This window comes from Pyrus communis, chromosome 13, assembly GCF_041283825.1.
Source record: "Pyrus communis isolate YQ-2024b chromosome 13, ASM4128382v1, whole genome shotgun sequence".
Lineage (NCBI taxonomy): Eukaryota > Viridiplantae > Streptophyta > Magnoliopsida > Rosales > Rosaceae > Pyrus > Pyrus communis.
The window spans coordinates 28,166,338-28,187,088 of record NC_142577.1 but is presented as its reverse complement, the minus strand read 5'-3'; the positions used below and the strand labels follow the sequence as shown (position 1 = coordinate 28,187,088).

Here is a 20,751-nt window from a genome sequence, read left to right as displayed (position 1 = left end):
TAGATGAAAGTTTTTTTCATGTATTCCTCTACTTGTATAATATTGGAAGCTAACTCGAAATCCAAAAAAAGAATATCTCATGACCTCAGTTAGAAAGTTAACTATCTCATCTTGAGTTTCAACCTCGTTCATTCAAGCCTTGAATAAGGCCTAAGAAGGGTTTTCTCGAGGCTGGGCATAGATGTGCATCTATTTGGGATCGATACATGGTATATGCATATATGTTTCAGACACACTGAACAATATCTGATTAATTGCACGTTAGACCATCTCCAACCAAAGAGTCTAAAGGGACAGAAGGTGGAAAATAGTATGAAAATCGTCTCCAACCAAGGGCTAGGCCAAAGGGCTCGTGGGCCCCACGGGACAAAAAATGGCCAAAGGGCCAACCGGCTAGCCCAAACCAACCAACCCTGGGTCGGGCCGGATTTTGAATGCAACGATAACTAGTTGACATCAGCTAGCCGTTATATTTCAATTTTTTTTTACAAAATTTTTAAAAAAAATTAAATTTTTTCCTATAACTTCCTAAGCCATTAAACAACATTAAATAACATTAAACAATATAAAAATTATACAACATAAAAAGAAACATTTAACAACATGAATTTAAGTTGTTGAGTTTTTAAATTTAAATAATAAATTATGTTTAGCCCTATAGTCCTTTGGCCCTAGGTTGGAGATAGTTTTTTGTCACATGACTATGTTTGGCCTATGGCTCTTTGGCCTCTCGGTTGGAGATGGTAAGAAATATAATCATGCATTGTTCATTAAAATATTAATTTCTTAGAGGATTATAGTATCAAAGATAACCTTCTGATCCTCTTTCGATTGAAGATGACCTTAATTACTATCAGTTCAGTGCTTTTCCGGACCCACCACTGTTCCCTACTCGACATAGATATACAGCCATGCTTCGCACTGCAAGTAAAGTTATTAGATCATAAGTCTAGATCCATCAAGCTTTCCATCTGTTTTGTCAACTTTTTTTCTCTCAAGATTTTTATACCCCTCCTTTTTATTGGTGCAAGATTATTTGTTTTTCAATTAATAGATAAATTGTATTAGAGGATAGCGTCACATACCCCACGTTTATAGCGTTTATGCTTGCTCAGTGCACTGATGCATTGTCTAGGTTTACTGACTTATGCTGGGTTACTGACTCAAATTGCAGGGAGATGATTTTAACATACTCATCCTTGTTTTAATAATTAAATTAAATAAGTCAAACAATCAGGTCACTTAATGCCGCGGTCTAATAATATTTATTTTTACTTATAAATGAAAGGTTTTAGTTTCGATTCTCGTCAAATGCGAATTTGAATTACATTATTACTAGCTCATTGTAAGGCTAAGCCCACTCATTCTCTCCTAAATAACCCCGTTTTAAAAATAATAAAAAAGTCAAATGATTAGATTGAATAAATTAAACGAAAATAACGGCTAAAAATAAATTTAAAATGCATGAGATTGTGTCTGATTAGCCCTCAAAGTCGCAAAGCTAAAACGTTGATGATGATGATGACCACGATGGTTACATCTGTCACATTGTGTGTTAAAAAAAAAAAATAACTTGTATGAAACGAATTTGTTGTCAATGTGATATTTCGAAGTTAATATTATAACTCTGGTTCTTGAGAATTTCTAGCTCCCACATCTGGTTCTTCAACGTCTCCAAACCTTAGTCGTCGCCAACCCTAGCTGTGGGCTGGGTCTCTGGCAGCCTCTTTCCCCCTCCTTCCTATGGTCTGTCTCCTTACCTTCTATTGGGTTGGTGCTTCCTTACCCCCTATTGGGTGGTGCTCGTCTTGAGCGATGTCTCGCTTTGTTGAGCGTTGTCTCACCATTGATTTCTTGTTTCGTTTTCCCCTTATTTTCTTAGATCTTCTCGCCCTCCCTCCTTTGAGGAAAGGGGTTGCCATCGTCTCTTTATGTTTATGTGTTGTTAGATCACAAACATTAAGCTCAAAACTTGGTAAATCACCAACATAAATAGCTCTATGTATTGAGATTCGAGAGAGACTTGATTAAGGTCGTCTTACTATAACAGCTCTCATATCGAACAGAACTAATATGTGATTGACTAATACGAAAATATAAAAATCTTATATTTTTATGAGAACTGTTTTGCGTGAGATTGTCAACAGCTAGCATAAATAGAAAAGCTTATTTATGCTTAATTAGTGCCGCTTGCACGACAGATAATTATCGCAAGCACGAATCTAATTATGGAGAGGTTCAATAAAGTTGGTTAAGCTTCAATCTCCATCTGATTAACTGATCGAAAATGATTTGACATGGAACATGACTTAGCAACAAATCCCTCCCTTTTAGTCCCACCTAAATTTGAAGCACACAAGAAAAAAAACAAAGAAAACAAAAAGAAAACAAAAAAAGAAACAACAAATGTAAACAAATTCATTCAGTCAAATTGCTTGTTTTACTTTTGTTGAACTTAATCCTACACTTGAGTTAAAGAAAAATATACATGCTACTAAGATGTCAAAATATATCGGTATTCTAAACTAATAATGTGAAGCTAAACTTTAATCATACAATATCACGTAATTATTATCTTTTTTTTTTAAATGGGACCAGCTGACAGCTTCATTACAGTAGTTCATTCTTTGAAAAACCATGAAGACTCACAAAGGCATCTCAGCCGCTCCCTATTTACCATCGTGTGATGTACTAATAACAAAATCAAACTCAATACGTATTGTGTGAGATATGAGCTAAAACACTTCAACATCTCGATTTATTGAATCTAGTTGCTACCCTTTCTAACCAAAACCAATAGCAGAACGAAAATGGAGGTGGAAATAATAGCAAAGATGGCACGCCCAAGGCATGCAGATCCCCGTGCAAGGATTGGGACACAAACAATTATTTACCAAAAGAATGTTTTGTTTGATTTAATTTAGTAAAGACATCATGATGTTTTCCATTGTTCTGCTGCCTTGATTAATAATTTTGTTGTGCTGCAAATTAATGATGTTTTTAAATGTTTTGGGGATCATAAGATTGCTCTTGTTTTGAATATGCTTATCATTAGGTACAAACTTTACCTGCAGATTTTTTCTATAAACATGCTTCTTGTCTGACATGCACTTTCTTTGTCATGTGCTTTTGCCTAAGCTTTTCCTAATAATTCAATCAATGCTTAGCTTCAACGGTTGTAACTCGAAACCAAAATATAAAAATCCCAAATCCTTTAAGGATTTTTGTTTGGAACTACTTTTAAATGGCTGAAAGCGTTTTTGTGAAAATATTTAAAAAAAAATCTTTAGTAAAAATGCAAGTAAATATTTTGGAACCATAAACATTTTATCTATAAAGAATTTCAATCATTTTAAAAGTACTCTTTGCCCTAAGACTACATATCTAATTCATCAAGAATCCATGTTTGAGATAAATGTCCAAAAAAAAAAATATATATATATATATATATATATTAATTATTGATTTCTTTATCAAATCTCTTTAAATTATTAAACCAGTGCAATAAGGCAATGAGTGCATTGATAAAATTATTGGGTGCACCACGCTCTCAGAACCCTTAAAATAAAAATAAAAAACTCACACCAAACCGGACCATCGGCATTTCTGGTACCAAGGCCCACCCCCGTCTCATTATAACAACATTAAATCAGGCCCAACACTTTGACGGCCCATTAAGCCCAATCTAAATGTCCTCTCCCGCTCTCAAATTTCTTCACTTCCTCAGAGCTCTCCCAGTCGGTGACCTCCATGATTCCTCTGCAAGTCCACCACCTCACCCCACGTTTCCTCATTTCCCAAACTACCCCTCTCCACTCCGCTCTCTCTCCCACCTCTCAAGCTGTCAAATTTTCCCTCAAACCCTACCCCTTTTCGTTTTCCCCAATTTTGCTATCCAACCCCACCTGCAAATTTCCCAGGGCCGCACGGAGCCAAACGTCGTCGCTTTCTAGAAATGAGGAAGAAAGCGCTGGAATCTCAACCGGGCTCGAAGACTTGTCGGCGGACGGCGTCGTTTATAAGAAGACATTAGCGTTGGTGGAGTGCTCCATGTTTGCTGCTCTCACTGGCTTGGTGTACTTCCTCAGCAATTCTCTCGCAATTGAGGTTCGTTAGGTCGAATTGAAATTGGGTTTTTGATAATTCAGAGAAGAACCCAAGTTAACAGTTTTAATTTTGTAATGTATGATGCTTTTGTTAATGTTCTTGCTTGTAAAGTAGCTTGCTTTACATATTTTGTTGGGATTTTTTTGTGTGCAGAGATATACAAAAACAAGTTTTGAACAATCTGATAGTTATTTTGGTTCTAACTTACAAGTCCTCAAGTTAGTTTTTTTTTTATTTTTTTTATTTGTTCTTGGTATGAATTTGATGATTATAACTAGTGTACTCATGTCAGATTATGTATGAACTTTGCTGTGATTATCTGAGACGTTTTCCGAAAATGCCTGCCAGTGGACGAAAACCTAAGGATAAGAGCCTAAGAGGCATAGGGCTAGAGAGAGGTTATGCATTCTAGTATCGGTTATCTCAATAATGTTTGTTTTAGTGCAGAATTATTTTGGCTGCTTCTTCTCGCTGCCGATAGTGATCACCTCAATGAGATGGGGCATCGCCACTGGAAGAAAAACTATGGTTTGTGACCATCCATGACCTGCCATGTTTGAAGTGGTTTGGTGTAGCGTTTTGTGTTACATAATTGCAATGGTTTTCTGATCTTGCTAGGTTGCAACAACTATGCTGTTGTTAATCCTGTCTGGTCCGGTGAAAGCCTTAACCTATCTGGTGAGCATGCTGTCTGTCAAGTTGTTCTTGTTATTGTGAATTAGTATGTATAGCAATTTTCTAATTCTTCATGTCCGAACAAGTTGCATCTTAGTATTTCAGAATCTCTCCTTGCATAAAATAGCTGAGATATTGTCATAATTCTCAAACCATTCCAAATTAGTCGATCCATCCCAATTGATCAAGATGGCCTGGTTTCACCTTGAAAAGTGTTAACTTTTTTCTTCAAAATTTGGTGAATATCGAATGTTTGCACTTAACCATGCTAATTGATTATCTTGTGCAGCTTAAGCATGGTTTAGTTGGTTTCACAATGGGAAGTTTATGGAGGTATGAAGTGATTGAAATTAGTTTAAGCAGTGGCTAAGGGTTACCATTTTGACATCACAGTTTTATGGTGAGTCTACGTCGTGCTGCTTGGCAATTTTAACTTTTATTTTTAATCTTCTCAGGTCGGGAGCAAACTGGAGTCTTTCAATTTTCTTGTGCACAGTTGTAGTGTTTTCTCCCTTCTGCACCGAATTCGTTATATCTATTTGAAGCAGTGGTTGTCTCTTAACCAGTCAAAAAGCTTTTACTGATGGTAACAGTTTATTATATGTGCAGGTTCGATCACTGGGTGCTGTAGGGTATGTCCTGATATCGTCGTTCTTGATAAGTGAAAACATACTTGCTTTGGTAATTTACTATCCTTTGATATTTGTTTTATGCAGTACCAGTATTTGAGTTAAAATGGTTTTGTTCGTGGATCGGTTTGCTTGCAGATCACTATAAACATTCATGCTTCTCTAACATACATATTCACTGCAACGGGCATCTATACAGTCCCGTCAATGGAAGCGATTTATGTCTTATTTGGTACTCTGGTATGTCTGTCTCTGCCTCTCGCACGCACACACTCTTTTATATACTGAAGTATTAAGGCTTTATACTTGTAACAGGTATTGATTAATTGCGGATCCTTCGTGTTCTTGATACATCTATTATATTCGGTGTTCCTTACGAGGCTCGGGATGAAAGCATCATTAAGATTGCCAAGATGGCTGGAGAAGGCTATATAATTTGACTTCCCAGAGATCGAATAATTAATAACTCTATAGTTGCACATGTTATAGGTCGGGGAAAAAAAACCGCAACCGCAACGGTGGTTTCATTTCTTTAAGTGAGACCATGGCAAAGATTCAGTATCGTGTATCATCACATTATTCATCATTGTCCATGACTACATTTCTCTCATGTATTGCATAAAGCTACATTTTGTATCGAAAACAGGCAAATGTCGATATCCACTGTTTGCATTTTGTATTCAGAGCTGCGTCATCTTATACAAACTTATATCGACAAGAAACCTCGCTCGAGCTGCACCATTCTCGACTTTGCGAGCGCTTCTGAAACGAAAACTGAAAAACGCATAGAGAACTCAGGAAACGGATGCAATGTGAATGTTTCTAAATTTCTATTTATACTAACAATGCATGGATTGGAAGATAAAAGTTACCCTAAAGTTAACACCAGCATAATTCAAGCTTCCTTCTATATTATCCTGTAATTCAACAAGAAACCAGAAGTTAATATCAAAAGTATAGTGGGTGAACGGAAGCAAATTGTCGTGTCGTATGGGAGAAAGAATGAGCACATAATGTTGTGACCTCGTGAACGACTGATGTTGTAAAGTGAAGATAGAGTGTCGCTGTATTAAGAAAATGAGAAAATTCAACCAAAAGACATGATATCGTTTAATGAAATTCGTAAGTAGACACTATATCCATAAAAATAGTGGTGTGTCATGTATTTCCAATACACGGACCTAAGTAACATATTACTGTACCTGTAAATGCACAGTAACGAAGAAGAACCAAGCTCTCGTCGACCAAAGGAACTCTGCAAACACAGGAAGTTCAATACATGAGAAACGTCAAGACTATCAACAACAGAAGAATAACATTTCCACTTGAAGAGCTCACAACGTAATATCAAATGCAACATACCCGTCGTTCAGTCTAGCTATCGGTGCATTTGCAATGGCAAATGGAAGATACAACAGTGACTGCACAGATTAAAAAATATTGGACTTAGTAATCTAATGTGGTGTTGAGTTACAAAAAATGGCAGAAGTTGTCGATGCTAAACAATGGCCGAGAAATATGACGTTGCAATTAGTGTGTCTCCAGAAATAGACACTCAAGCGCCTGTAAATTTCCAGTAGTTTAGAACGTTACATTCCATGTGTTGGAGAACAATTTAGAAACAACAAAATAACAAAAATACAGAACCGAAATATTTATATTTTATTATTCAAAAATATAGAATGCAATTACACAATAATTACAAAAAATTAAAATGATACTAACTTGAATGAATTGAAGGTACATGCTAGCGCAAAAGCTATGTCATTCGAACAATATTTCCGTCCCACTCTTATGCTTATGGTTCTACACCGTCTACTCGACCAGGATACAACTACCTAATTCTACAACCCACACTGGATTATAGAACTCTAGCGAATTGCTTTGTGTGTTTACTCTCTGGAAATTTTGTACGGAAGACAAGGAGGAAGAAAATATGATTTTTGATGGAACTGAGAACTCCAGTTATATAAGCTCTTTCATAACTCTTCAAACACATTTTGGATGTATCTGAAGCTATACAACTCTTTCCAAAGAGTTGTGTCTATTAATCAAAACGTTTTTAATTAATTTAATTAAAAACTTAATTCGAAATTAAAACTAATTGATCAGATTAATTTTAATTCTTTGACCCCAAGGCCCAAGGGCCTTGTCTTAATTAATTAATATTAATATTATAGTATAATCATTAAGCCTAATCCACACAATTAATGGCACAAACCTCAATTCTCATTCCAAATGGTCCAACACCTAATCACTAATAAAAAAGACTTGACCTATATAAAGGGCTTTGACAAATTGTTGTTTACAATGGGAGCTCAAAACTCCATCACCATGCACATTCCAGTTTTCAAACCCTTCGGCTCATCACACACGTGCGCAAGAACCAGTCTTCCCTGCCAAAACATACCAGGCCAAAACTCCTCCCAAAAGGATTACTAAAGGGTAAAGCTGAGAAGAAACAACATGAAACACCCATTAAGCCAATCAAGTGTCTAGAATTAGCATAAAATCAGAAAGATGGAAGCATCACCATTGCCAGTGCGAATAGCATATTTGCTTTCCTTGCTTGAACAACCTTATGAACGTTGGACACACTGCACACATGCATAAACCAACATAAGGAAAAGTATCGAATGGCCTTCAATGGACTAAAGGTTTACACGTGAACTCTGAGCCTCTAACACAGGAATAGTTTGGGGAAGTGGTAAAATATACCAAGGCACTCACAAAAGAAACATATTGTTGGGAATATTAACGCCAGGTTGCTGTTATATCTATAGAAAATAGTGAATGTTAATTCAACCCCATACCCCAAGGAATTTTAGGTTAATAAGATCATGAAGATAGCAACGTAATAATTCTGAGTTCATGCCCACAATGTTGGGTTAGCAATGCAACCCTGCTTCCGTAACTCGAGTCTTCACAAATATGCCAAGAGTAGTATGGATAACAATTAATTACAAACTTGAATGCGAGCGTTGGGAGAACAGCAAAAGCTATCATTAGAAACAACCAGTGTATTAAAAGCGTGAGCGTAAGCGAGACGTTCGAGGGATAGCCCGACCTAGACATGAGGCGTGAGGCGTGAGGCGAAGCCTCAGGGAACCTAAATTTTTTAATATATATACGGAGCGTACATATATATTATATTTTAAAAAAAAAGATTATTAACCAATAATCATCCTGAACACACACATATATTTTAAATATATACACACACATATAAACATATATTATATTATATTATATATATTATAGAATATGAAAAACACAATGAGTACAGATATAACAATGCACGCTAACAGCACATACGTCCATTGTATAAAAAAAAAAAATCAGAAAAAAAAAAAAAAAAAAAAAAAGACGATAGTGCAAGAAAGAGGTATAAGGTAGTTAAAACCCTACCCAAAATTTGGGTTTGGGAGTTATATATAAAAAATAAAAATAAAAAAAACAAGCCCTGAGGCCGCCAACAGAGGTGGCAACCCTCAAGCGCAACCTCAGAAAGCATCTAGGCGCGCCCTGGGGCAAGCCTTTTAAAACGTTGAAAACAACACAGGTTTGTCTGTTGTGATTTCTGAAGTAAAAACAAGGCTCGGCCTTACCATTAAGAACGGGGCCCCAACTCATAAAAGGCAAAGACTTTGCAAGTTGTAAAGCCCACCAGAACCTGAAAATGTAAAGAGAGAAAATAAGAGGCTTTAGAGTAATGGTTTAGATGTAACTTTAAGCTGTGCATACAAGTAAAGAGTAGCAGAATGAAATTAGGAGTCTACCAACGAAAGCTAATTTAAATTATATACCACATTTATATATCACCTTATGTGACATCTGATGTGGACAACCACATCATTTAAAATAATAAGAATTTAATTTAAATTAAAAACATTTAATAAACCAATAATTAAAAAAAAAGCTAGAATTAAATAGTAATTGTGGTATACGAGGAGTCTTTTCATTCCATCCCCATTCAATCCTGCAACTTCTCCTGTTTCTTTTTCCACGCTAGTTCTTTCACGCCATTTTCTTTCGGACAAGGATTGTCTGCCCTCCCAGTTCCAGTGCCCTCACGTGCCCTCCTGTTTTGTATGATCACGGTTAAGCCACGTTAACATTTTTTATTTTTTATTTTTGTAGAGATAATAAGACAAAAATGAATAGTAATATAAAATGTTAATGTGGCTTAACCGTGACCACACAAACAGAAGAGCACGGGAGGACACCGGAAGTAGGAGGGCAGACAATCCTTGTCCTTTTTTTTCACCCCAATTTTTTTCACGTTAGTGCGGACTACCACCCTCTCTTGTACTTTTCACATCCACAATCTCCTTTTCTAGAAGAACCCTCCAAATCTTAAGATCCCAATAGTGGGTCGAAGGTAACTTTGATCATGGTCGTCACCGTTCCTGACTCCGTTGCCAAAAGTGGGTTAAAGGTAACTTCCACTACTTACATGAATTTACTTCAATCTTGCATTGACACCAATTCTATTCAACTGGTCGGAAGATCCATGAGCGTATTGATGTAGTTGAGGAATTGAACCCATTTGTTGAGACGAAGTTGGTGAGCATGTATGCAAAAATGCGGGTTTTTGGATGATGCACGCAAGGTGTTCTACACAATATGTGAGAGAAATTTATACTCTTGGTCGGCCATGATCGGTGCGTGTCTTAGAGACTAGAGGTGGAAAGAAGTGCTGGAGCTTTTTTACTCAATGATGAAAGATGGGGTTTTGTACTATGGGTTGAAAAATAATGACATCTGGTGTGAGTAGTGTGAAGTGGGTACAAAAGTATTGGCGTGGGTGGTAGTCCACACTTACGTGCAAAAAAAACTGGGGTGAAAAAAAATGGCGTGAAAGAACTGGGGTGGAAGAAGAAATGGGAGAAGAAGCAGGATTGAACGGGGAAGGAAGGAGAAGATTCCTTTGGCTTGCGTGGGCCCATAACCATGGGCTCTGCCCCGAGCAGATGTGGGACTGCTAACACACTCTTACACATGTAACCTCATTTAGTGGTTCACACGTGGAGAGTCACACACTTGTTTTCAATCTTTTTCAAGAAGTGGCTCTTAAAAACTCAGAAGCCGGTTCTATGTTAAGAGTCCAAACTTGTTTCCAAGCCCACACTTCCTAGTGACAAGCCTTTGTCTTGCACTGGCAAGTAACATTAAGCTCTAACACCATGTTGAAATTTTTTAGATCGTCGGACTCAGGGAGGCTCCATTCTAACGATACCAATAGAGTTGCCAACTTTACCAAATGCGTAATCCATTAGGTGTAGAGTTTTACCACAAAAGATCTCGATATTAGTTAGAGTAGGGTAATCATATTTAAAGCCACCCTTGTTGACTTCCCCCACCGATGTGGGACTGCCAAAGAAGACAATATCTAGTCCGAGAAAACAAATGCTACAAAATTTCGTTCTTGGAAGTCCACAAATCAACTAAGAGACGTATTCCATCTCCTAAGCAAAAGATAGCTGCATATTGCTGGGCTTGTAAATTTACATAAAGTCAGCTAAGGATCTCGAGCTCGATGTGCAAACTACAAATGTTTGCTCGTCTATTTGGCAGTTTTCTTAAAATAAATGTATCAAAAGTAGACTATTGACTAACCTAAATCCAAGATAAACCCAGCAGAAACTACTAAAACAGAAAACTTATGCTCCTAAATTCGAGAACAGACGCTTGAGCGCGCTCATAACACCAGAAAACTCATGACTGTAGCCACCAATTAAAGCCAAAGAGAAGAGTACATAAACTTAACTTTAGTCAATCATAACACTCGTAATCAATAGAATCAGAGAAGAAGATTAAGAAACTTACGGCATCCAAAGGGGAAAGATTTTAACGAAGCTACTCCAAAAGGGTTGCATGACATATTTGGCAACGCAAGAGTGATCCACACCACTGTACTTGTGTTTATGTAAAGCAGCCACACCATGTGCCCCAATATACCCCATCTCTTCCAAACCAAGCTTCGATATTTCGTATGGATTCAAAATCCAAATAAGCCTTAGTACAACCAACCTGCTACCAAAATGAACTGAGATAACTCAATACAAGCATCTGAACAAAACCCATCACCGAATACAATCATACATGCTTGTCAACTTGCCCCCAAGATAATCCGGAACAACACAAACCCAAATACTAATTTTTCTGAGATTCAACACATTTAAGCATCTCAACTGGGTAATGCCCAAAATGCAGAAACAATGAAAGATTAGAACCCCGTAGACCTTTTTCCAAAACAGAAAAAAACATTCAAAGCTCTAAACTTTGTTAACAAAAATAAGTACCCAAAACTTTGGGGTTCTCCTCTTCCGAAAAAATGGGTGGAAGGGATGCTAAATATAACGATGCATGGATCTAAATTCAGAAAATAAGTTCCAAATTAGACAAATGAAGCAGATAAGAGAAACGCGAGAAGAACAAAACAAAATCTAAACTTAAATAAATAAATAAGTGTTTACCTGTTCGAGCCTTGAGATCGTCGGTTCAATGGTAAAAACAAAAGCAGAAAAAGAGCCGCTGGCCGAAAACAAAAGAGAGAAGGGGAAAAAGTTGATGCTTTTTTAAAAAATTTATTTACTATTTTAATTCTCGGGTTCCCGCCCCTAAATGCCAAAGCAGAAAAGGAGCCCAATTTCTGGAGAAATTTTCCCGGTATCAATCCAGTTGAGTTGGTGTTCCTAGCGAATAGAAGCTTGACACGTAATTCTTCAGGCTTCTATCTGAGAAAATGTCAAACTAGCAATTTTTTTTTGTCAATGAAAATTTCTAATTTACCCCCAACTCCAAGATCATCTCATATCCTTCGGCTTAAACTTAAAAGTTTGAACCTTGAAATAGTGTTCTCCTCCCACCCTTATGGTTAAAATTTTAAGTTGGGATTATTAAAAAATAAATTTAATATAATTATTTTCTTAAACTAATTTAAAAAATATATATTATGCAGATTATCCTAATTTAATTTTAAAAATTTTAAAAATATTTATATTTCGATAAAAATTAAAAAAGATTTAGGATAATTCAGTGATGAGTTGTTTCTTCTTGCCCCGTTGTATTTTCAATACTTTTGGGAGATGTGGGAACTTCGCACGTGGGTTGCTAATCAAAATTCTCGAAGCTAAAAAAATAAATATAAACTAGTCATATGCCCACATATTATATGTGTGTAATTAAATTTGTTTATTATTTGGAAGAAGCGGGGTTTGAAGTGGGACACGTGGGTTTAAAAAAAAAATTCTTCTCAATTATTTAATTTTTAAATAGGGTGTGTTATGTTTATTTGGGTGTGAGGTTAATGTAAAAGAAAAGTAAAATTTGTGTTGCATGTAATTATCAAATTGTTCATGTTTTTATTTTTGTTTAGTGTTGATGAGAGGTTTGGAATAGTAATTTTATGAAGTTTTAGTTAATGAACAGGTTTCTATTAATAAGTAGTTTAAATAGGCTTTTTGTCACCCCAATTAAGATATCTTAAGATGACACGTTGTTATCACATGTTACTAACAGCACATGTAACACAAGTGTTTACAATTCCATGGATATTCAAAATACAGAACACCTTTAAAATTTTAAATCGTTAATTCTTGATCTTTGTGTTTTTGAGCGAATACTAGATCATGTAATACTCCACTATAAAATATTTCATACTGCATATAGCTTATGAGTCCATTTTATTGTTCACGCAGTTGTAATTTGACCATTTATTTTTTATTTTTTATTTAAAAAAAAAAAAGAACAAGTTTGTGGCAAAGCTAAGGCAGTCCAATCTTTCAGAAGCAAAAATTTTTTATAGAGGTATTTCAGTCTTCCATGATCACCATCATGCAATTATATCAACATCAAAAATTGAACTCAAAATTAGCCATGTGAAATACAAGCCTAGAATTCTCTCATAGTATTGCATTGAATCGACTCGTGATTGCTATGAACTTTTTTTTCTCATAAAACGTAAGTGTTTTCATTAAAAGTATGTTTTACCTAAAAGTTATTTCTTCACTATAAAGCACTTTTATACCAGAAACACTTGAATTTTTTTCTTCAAATGTAGCCATAAAGCACTTTTTATTGCCTGCAAATATTTTAAGCCACTCCATAAGTAATCTCGACAACGTCACAAACTAATGTAATCAATGCATGCGTGACATACAAAGAGAAACTCACACATCGAAAAATAATTTAACATCAAATTAGGAAATGAACCAAGATCTAAATCTTGATCACACCAACATAAGAAGTCACCACTGATCCAATCCACAAAAGCCCATTGTGTTCTTCAACCTCACTAACAGCCTGCAAAGTTTTACCACCCTCTCCATCCAAAACCTGCAAAACCCCACCTTGTTCGTCAAGTTTCACCCCCACAGGATCATTCGCATTCAACAACTCCCCCGAGCTTTCATTATTATTCATCATATTCTGCACTTTGTTCTGCACTCCCTTAACTCCTCTTCCACTGTTGAGCCCAACCCAAAACTCTCCTCTTTTTGTTCTCTTGATGTTATCCGGGGGCCTCTGCAGCTGAATAAAAAGTTCCAACACATGAGCTTTGGGTCCTCGGAGCCATAGCCTGTGGATTCTAAACTCGGCCGATTCGACGATGAGGACAAAGGACTTGTCGCCGCTCAGAGCCACGCCGTTTGCAAAACCCAGACCGTGGAGCAGTACTTTCACTTTCTTTGTACGTGGGTCGTATTGTAGTAGCCTGCCAGTTTTGTCACCGGCTAGGACCGACTGAACCCATACCCTTTGACATTGACGACAAGAAAGTATAAGAAGGTAATTAATAGACCAAAACAAATTTGACAAATCTAACCAACAAGAGTATATAAGGTTAAAGTCCAAAACATTATGGGAGCAACAAATATCCTATTAATCTGTGAATTTTCAATTCCTTAATCTTGACAAAAAAAAAAAAAAAAAAAATCTTCAATCACTTTTATTTTATTAAACATCGATTCTTTCTTTTAATTTTATTGAGTCTAAAACAACCGAATATCTCGCCTACATAAGTAGAGCATCGATTTTTTTTTCTTAAAATAAGAATGTGTCAACAAAATATCACTTATGAACTCAATAGACACTCTAATTTGAGTGAATCGCATACATGTCATGTCAGCCTATCTCTTCTCAAACATATTTGGTTCTTTACTTTTGGCATCACAATCTGCTTGGACGCACTATGAGCTCGGCTTGTGTAATTGAGACCATTGAGTTAGCAGGCGTTCATTGAATGCGAGAGTTTTAAGATAATTTATATGTGAGAGATTTTAAGATAATTTTTAATAATTGTTGAGGAATAATATTGTGATTTTCAATTGTAATAGTTAAATCTTAATAAATTATTAAATTGTCGTGACTTTTTCTTATATATGCGAGATAAATAGAATTTGCAGACTATATCTCCAATTTAAAAGCAGTCAATTCAAATTGATCTGGGCCATTTGGCATGTGAGCGTGTGGGTTGGAACAGTTGGAGCTTGGCTGGAGTGGTTTTGTTTCCACATTTACGTGGGTACAGTGCTTATCTTTCAAAAAGCCGAAAGGTGATAGGTTTGTATTTGTTCCCCCTTGGCTTTAATGTGATAAGGACATGATGAGTGTCGTTCAAAAAAAAAAAGAAGGATATGACGAGTGATTCAATGGGATAAGAATACTATCATGCATGCATGAGATAATGGGATAATGCATGGAGTGCATGTGGATGGGGGATGTGAACCGAATGAGAATGGGGGGTCATGTCTTCAAGTACTAAAAATACGAGATACCAACATAAAAGGGACTTCAACTCAATACACAAACGTTCTGCACAAAACTTCGCACTGCACGAACCCTTCTCACATTGTGAGAACAGCACAGCCTTACTTCAAAGTTTGAATTAACATCAGTACTTCAAGCTCTTCAAGTTCGGTTGAATATTCTATCCAAGTCTCAACCAGCGAAGAGTCTTTGATTCTTTCGCAGAACAAAGTCATTTCATTTAGCTAAGTGTTGTATGATTCGTTATCCCAATTCATTTCAAGGTTCAACATTCTGACGGTTGAATGACTTACCATCAAGACATTTATCTCCTTCGAGTACATGTGTTCTTACATTTTAATGCCGATTCAGTCCACCTATATATATTTTTACGAATATAGTTAAAGCGGCCAAACCTGGTGCAAAAGATCTTGAACTTCGCATTAACTAGCAACCTTGTTTCCAGGTTTTAAAACCCAAGGCCGAGACATGTTCCTTCCTCGGCTGTGACCGCTTGAGCACATAAGTCAGTAGCGCATTTGACATCACCACCACATCCATTTTACTCGCCGATCGAGCACAGTTGTGAGTTAGCACGCCCGCATTCAAAAGGACGTAATTAGCTCTTAATTATTTGATCTACGTGCCACGTAGGCTTAGTAATTTTTAGAATCAACACAACCTCGTTTTGTGATGGGAATAATTATTTAGGTATATAATCAAAATTTTAGACTTAAACCTAAAATCCAAGCAGTCGATTAAACAGTGATTATACTTCTCAAGTAATCAATCATATCAATAATTGTGGTCAAAAGTGAAAATACTTGAATAGAAATGGGATTTCACTGACGTGCCTGTGTTTTTTTTTTCTTTAAATCAAAAGAACTCGTGCAGTCAGCAAAGGAAAATGAAGGATGAGTTAGAAATGATGTACCTTCTTTGGAACACACTGCTTGTGTCTGTGAAATAAACGATTCCTGTTTCTTCATCAATATCCAAAGAGTTTACAAAAAGGAAGGGGACTCCTCCTATAGAATTGGCAAGAACTTCCGCCTTACCACCATTAGGCCCCGTCTTCATCAGCCCGAAGTAGGCATCTGCAAAGTAGAGATCACAGGTTTTAGGGTGGAACATCAGACCCAGTGGCCTCCCACATATTGGTTCGTTCGTCACGTTGGTTGAACCATCACATAGTTTCCTTGCCCTGGTTTATACAAGACGATATAATAAATTATTTTGATTTAAGAAGAAGATTCAAACTTGAATGTATGCGAATAAGTTTTGTCAGCTGACTTAAACCACACTACGGCCTACTTTTGGTTTATCAACAAAGTGAATGTGGAGACTCAGCCTTTGATTGTTATTTTTGAAAACATTAGAAGTCAACTTTGCTTAGCACCCTAAAACAAAAACCAAAAAGTCAACTTTCTGGAGTTGGCATCACAATTTTACAACTCGATTGGTGGGTAGGTAAGCATAACCCAAAAACTCCAACCTACCACTGTTCCTTATCCTTGGACAAAAAGAAGGAACAACAGAAATCTAAGAACTACAAACTGCAGTGATTTTATTGGAAGGATCGTTGATTTACTAATGCTTTCAAACCAAGTATATATCAACCTATTTTTCATTTGCAAAGAAAAAAAGTGAGCTCAACTAACGTTCTTATATATTAGTGGCCATATTAATATGTTGCAACAACAATCGAAGTTAGTTTTGTATGTTGTGTGTGTGTGTGTGTGATGTATTTTGGATCTCTAAGACTCAGGCTAGCTAGTTAGTTTTGTTCTTCTTGTTGGGTTTCGCGGGAAGTTGGTGGGCGGAAACCCAACAAGAAGAACTAAAGTGATTAATATAGCACGAGTCTGGAGACCCTACATACACGTTTCATCAAAGAAGATAAGCAAAGAATAATGAAGGGAGATCTTGCCTGTTTGGGGAGGTGAAGGCGAACTCCGTCCAACCCAAGCGAGGTCCTTGCCATTTGAGAATCGTACCATCCGAAACCCCAACGTAGGGTCCTTTTCCACGGCAGTCAAAGGCAATGCTTTCAGGGCCAACAACCCTAGCCAGCTCTATCTCACGGTAGTTTCCAAGGTTGACGGACTTACAAGAAGCTGGTTTGGATGATAGAATGGCGTCAGGAGCTATGACAGTTAGGAGCAAAAACAACAAAAGAAATGAAGGTGGCCACATGGCTTATGGCTAGCTGCTGAAATTATGCAGATTAATCTGACTTTCTCTGTCTGTGGTAGAGGAGAGGAGAGGAGAGTATTTATAATACAACTTAGCAAAGAAAAATAATTCATATTAATTAATGTATGTATGTATGTATGTATGTATGTACGTACGTATGCATGTATGTATAGCCTAGTCACTTTTTTGTTTTTTTTACTACGGTCTGGTGCTATTTATCTTCACTTGGAAGTGAGAGATCTTAGGTTTGAATCTCATGGATGGTGAATTCGATACCAAATTAGGTTGCTCATTTTGTGGCTTTGCCGAACTCCCCTTCCCCATAATGTAAAAATATCGATGTGCTAAAAAAAAAAAAAAATTATCTACACTAACGGAGAGGAGATGGGCTTAGCCTCACAATAAGCTTAACAATAACGTGGTTCAAATTCACCTTTGGCGAGAATCAAACTTAAGACCTCTCGCTTGCAAATAAATAAGAATATCACTAGACCGTAGTACTAAGTGACTAGTCTATTCACTTGCCATTCTGTATTTTGACTCACTGTTGCCTTTCCTATGTCAACTGATCACTTGCCTTTGCGACAATACTCCTGTATCCCAACTACTTACCATTTCTGGATCGAGGTAATTAACTATTGATCTAATTATGTTCTAATCAACAAATTAATAAGAGAAAAACGCACACTGGTTTACGACTATAACTTCACATGAAATTTGAATTTAAAACATATTGTGAATGAAAGATCAGCTGGTCAATGGCACAAGTTTTTGAATGAAAGATTAGCTGATCAATGGCACAAGTTTTCAAGCAAAAATTAAGTGGACTACGAAGTGATAAGGGTAATGCTAGAAAAACTAAATTTGTAGACAAAATTTTAGAAATTAAAGGATACGAAAGTTAATGATTGGTTTATTTCTTAGCCGTTAATAAACATGTTTATTCCCATTTGTGATATATCATTTAATTTGTAAATTTTATCTTCAAATTTATTTTTCCTAACATTAGCCGTTTGATAATGTAAAAGAATGAAGCTAATTAAAAGGCACCATGATTACTTTCTCCGCGCTAAAGGAGAATACCGCATGTTAGCTAGAATATACATGAGTTCTGTTACGTGTATATGGATATGGGTGTTCAAAGGGCAAGTCTTTTTTAATTATTTCTTTTGGGTGAAGTCCAAAGGTTAAGTTTTTAGAAAATATTGTGCTGAAAGTGAAAACATGAGGTGATAGAGTATACAGAGAATCTTACTTTTAAAAGAGGTAATGTATTTTTTTTTTATTTTTAATTTCAGTAAGATAGGTAATGTTTTAGAAATTAAATTTGCAAACAAAATGATATGGCACCAATAGGAATTAACACGTTTATCAACGCATAAGTAATAAACCGATAATCAATTTTCATGTCCTTTATTTTCAAAATTTTGTTTATAAATTTAGTCTATCCAGCATTACCTCTTTTAAGAAAGTTCCGTTAACATTTCTCTTTGCACGAAAGATTAACCAATCAATGGCACAACTTTTCAAGCCAATTAAGCGGACTAGCATGTGAATTTTGAAGGCACATAAAATGGGGCTGCGGAGTGATTAGAAGCTTATACATTCCAATGCTGCAACCCCCTTCCTTTTTGCAATGCTGCAAACCTCACCGAACTCTAATTAAGCCAATTAATTTAAATTAGTTACACACAATCGATTAATATAGAGCTGTTGGGAGTCCTAAAAACAATAAAGGCTGAAGCTCTTCCAGCTATATCCACTAAATGCTTATACGATTTGTCACAAAATACTTGCACAACTTTACATTAGGAACTTGCAGATCACTGAGTAAATAGCGTAATCAAGTGAACTCGCAAATGAGAAAAATTTTCATCTAAACGAAGAAAGCTTAGCCGAAGTTTTGGAGGAATAGGCTTCAAATTTCAACTTGCTCGATCGAGTTTCAAATCTTGGATCTGTTCATGAATACAACCAATTACAAGATAGAATCTTTCGTCTGGCTGTCTATGGACATGCCCATGCTCTTTCTTAAGGGTAAGAGATGCACCCCCAACTGTTGAGCATTGCTTAAAATATTAGTATCCGTAAAAATATCGATATACAAATTTATAAAAATATTATTGGATATATCGAATATTGATATCAGGCCATCTCCAACCGAAGGCTGGCCAGATGGCTCGTTTTAGCCCTTTGACCCTCTAAGAAATTAATATTTTAATGAACAGTACATGGTCATATTTGCTTCCATCTTCAACCGAGGGCCAAAAGGGCCATATGGCTCGTTTTAGCCATGTCACAAAAAACTGTCTCCAACAGTGAGTCAAAGGGTCATAGGGCCAAACATAATTTATTATTGAAATTTAAAAACTATAACAACTTAAATTTAAAAACAACAACTTAAATTTAAAAATGACAAATTAAATTTAAAAACTACAAATTAAATTTAAAAACAACATTAACTTAAATTTAAAAACTACAACAAATTAAATTTAATATCCATAATCAACATCATCTTCATCATCCGCCATTATAGGAGTATGGTCAGAGGTAAACAACTGTCATCGGGTCATAATTTTTTTTTTCTTATCAAAATAGGCCTTATTAGAGTGTGATTTGAAGTGTTCCTCTCCATATCCTTTTATTGCAGACGATACCATTTGAAAATTATTGAAATAATTGAAGAAAATATTTTTGAAAGAGGTAAGAAAATATGAGAATTGAAATGGGGTAGGAATGGTGAAAAATTTGTGAGGAATGATTTAGGTATTTATAGAAGAAAAAAAATTAGAATTTTTAAGAATTTAAAAAAAAAATTGGCCCAAAAAGAAAAATTGAATCTAACTGTAACTGGCGTCAGCTAGCCGTTGGATTCAAAAATTGTTTAAGAATTCATGTCAAATATAACCGACATGATTAATAATAATATTGTCGGTTATATTCGACATCAATTCTTAAATTCCTGGCCAAGTCGGTTGGCCCTTTCAAATTCCATGGGGCCCACAAGCCCTTTGGCCTAGCCCTCGGTTGAAGACGGTTTTCGGGCTATTTTCGGCTCTCTGACCCTTTGGACCTTTCGGTTGGAGATGGTCTCAGTTGCTTTTGATAGAATTTCCAATTGAAATAATGGAAATTTAAAGTGAAAATTTAGCTGATCTCAAACAATGGTTTGGATGAAATATAAAAGTTTCTTTGATGTTTAACCGAAATGTCGAAAATATCGAAAAAAACTATCAATTTTTTCCCAAACTTAAGAGTTTCTCTAATGTAAAGTGATGTTTAGACTTCACCCCACCCCTCTTTCCATATTTTTTTTTTCTATACTTTCGAATATTTTCACGGATATACAAATTCATAACAAATGCAAAAAGGGTTCAGCCCAACCAAAATA

The 20,751-nt window shown here is 36.0% G+C and overlaps 2 protein-coding genes across 2 annotated transcripts; one reads left to right on the top strand and one right to left on the bottom strand.

The window, feature by feature from the left end:
• The first annotated feature begins 3,708 nt into the window (after nt 1-3,708).
• On the top strand, nt 3,709-6,054 carry LOC137737950 (uncharacterized). Its single transcript, XM_068477538.2, has 8 exons — nt 3,709-4,107; nt 4,555-4,635; nt 4,726-4,785; nt 5,072-5,115; nt 5,238-5,280; nt 5,392-5,463; nt 5,550-5,651; nt 5,727-6,054. The coding sequence occupies exons 1-8, from the start codon at nt 3,751-3,753 to the stop codon at nt 5,844-5,846; spliced, it is 879 nt and encodes a 292-aa protein (XP_068333639.2). The 5' UTR covers nt 3,709-3,750; the 3' UTR covers nt 5,847-6,054.
• A 7,546-nt stretch (nt 6,055-13,600) lies between these two features.
• On the bottom strand, nt 13,601-17,414 carry LOC137736592 (protein STRICTOSIDINE SYNTHASE-LIKE 10-like). Its single transcript, XM_068475835.2, has 3 exons — nt 17,095-17,414; nt 16,099-16,368; nt 13,601-14,172 (listed from the first exon to the last, which is right to left on the bottom strand). Exons 1-3 carry the CDS (start codon nt 17,358-17,360, stop codon nt 13,635-13,637), a joined length of 1,074 nt encoding a protein of 357 aa, XP_068331936.2. The 5' UTR covers nt 17,361-17,414; the 3' UTR covers nt 13,601-13,634.
• Nucleotides 17,415-20,751: the final 3,337 nt, after the last annotated feature.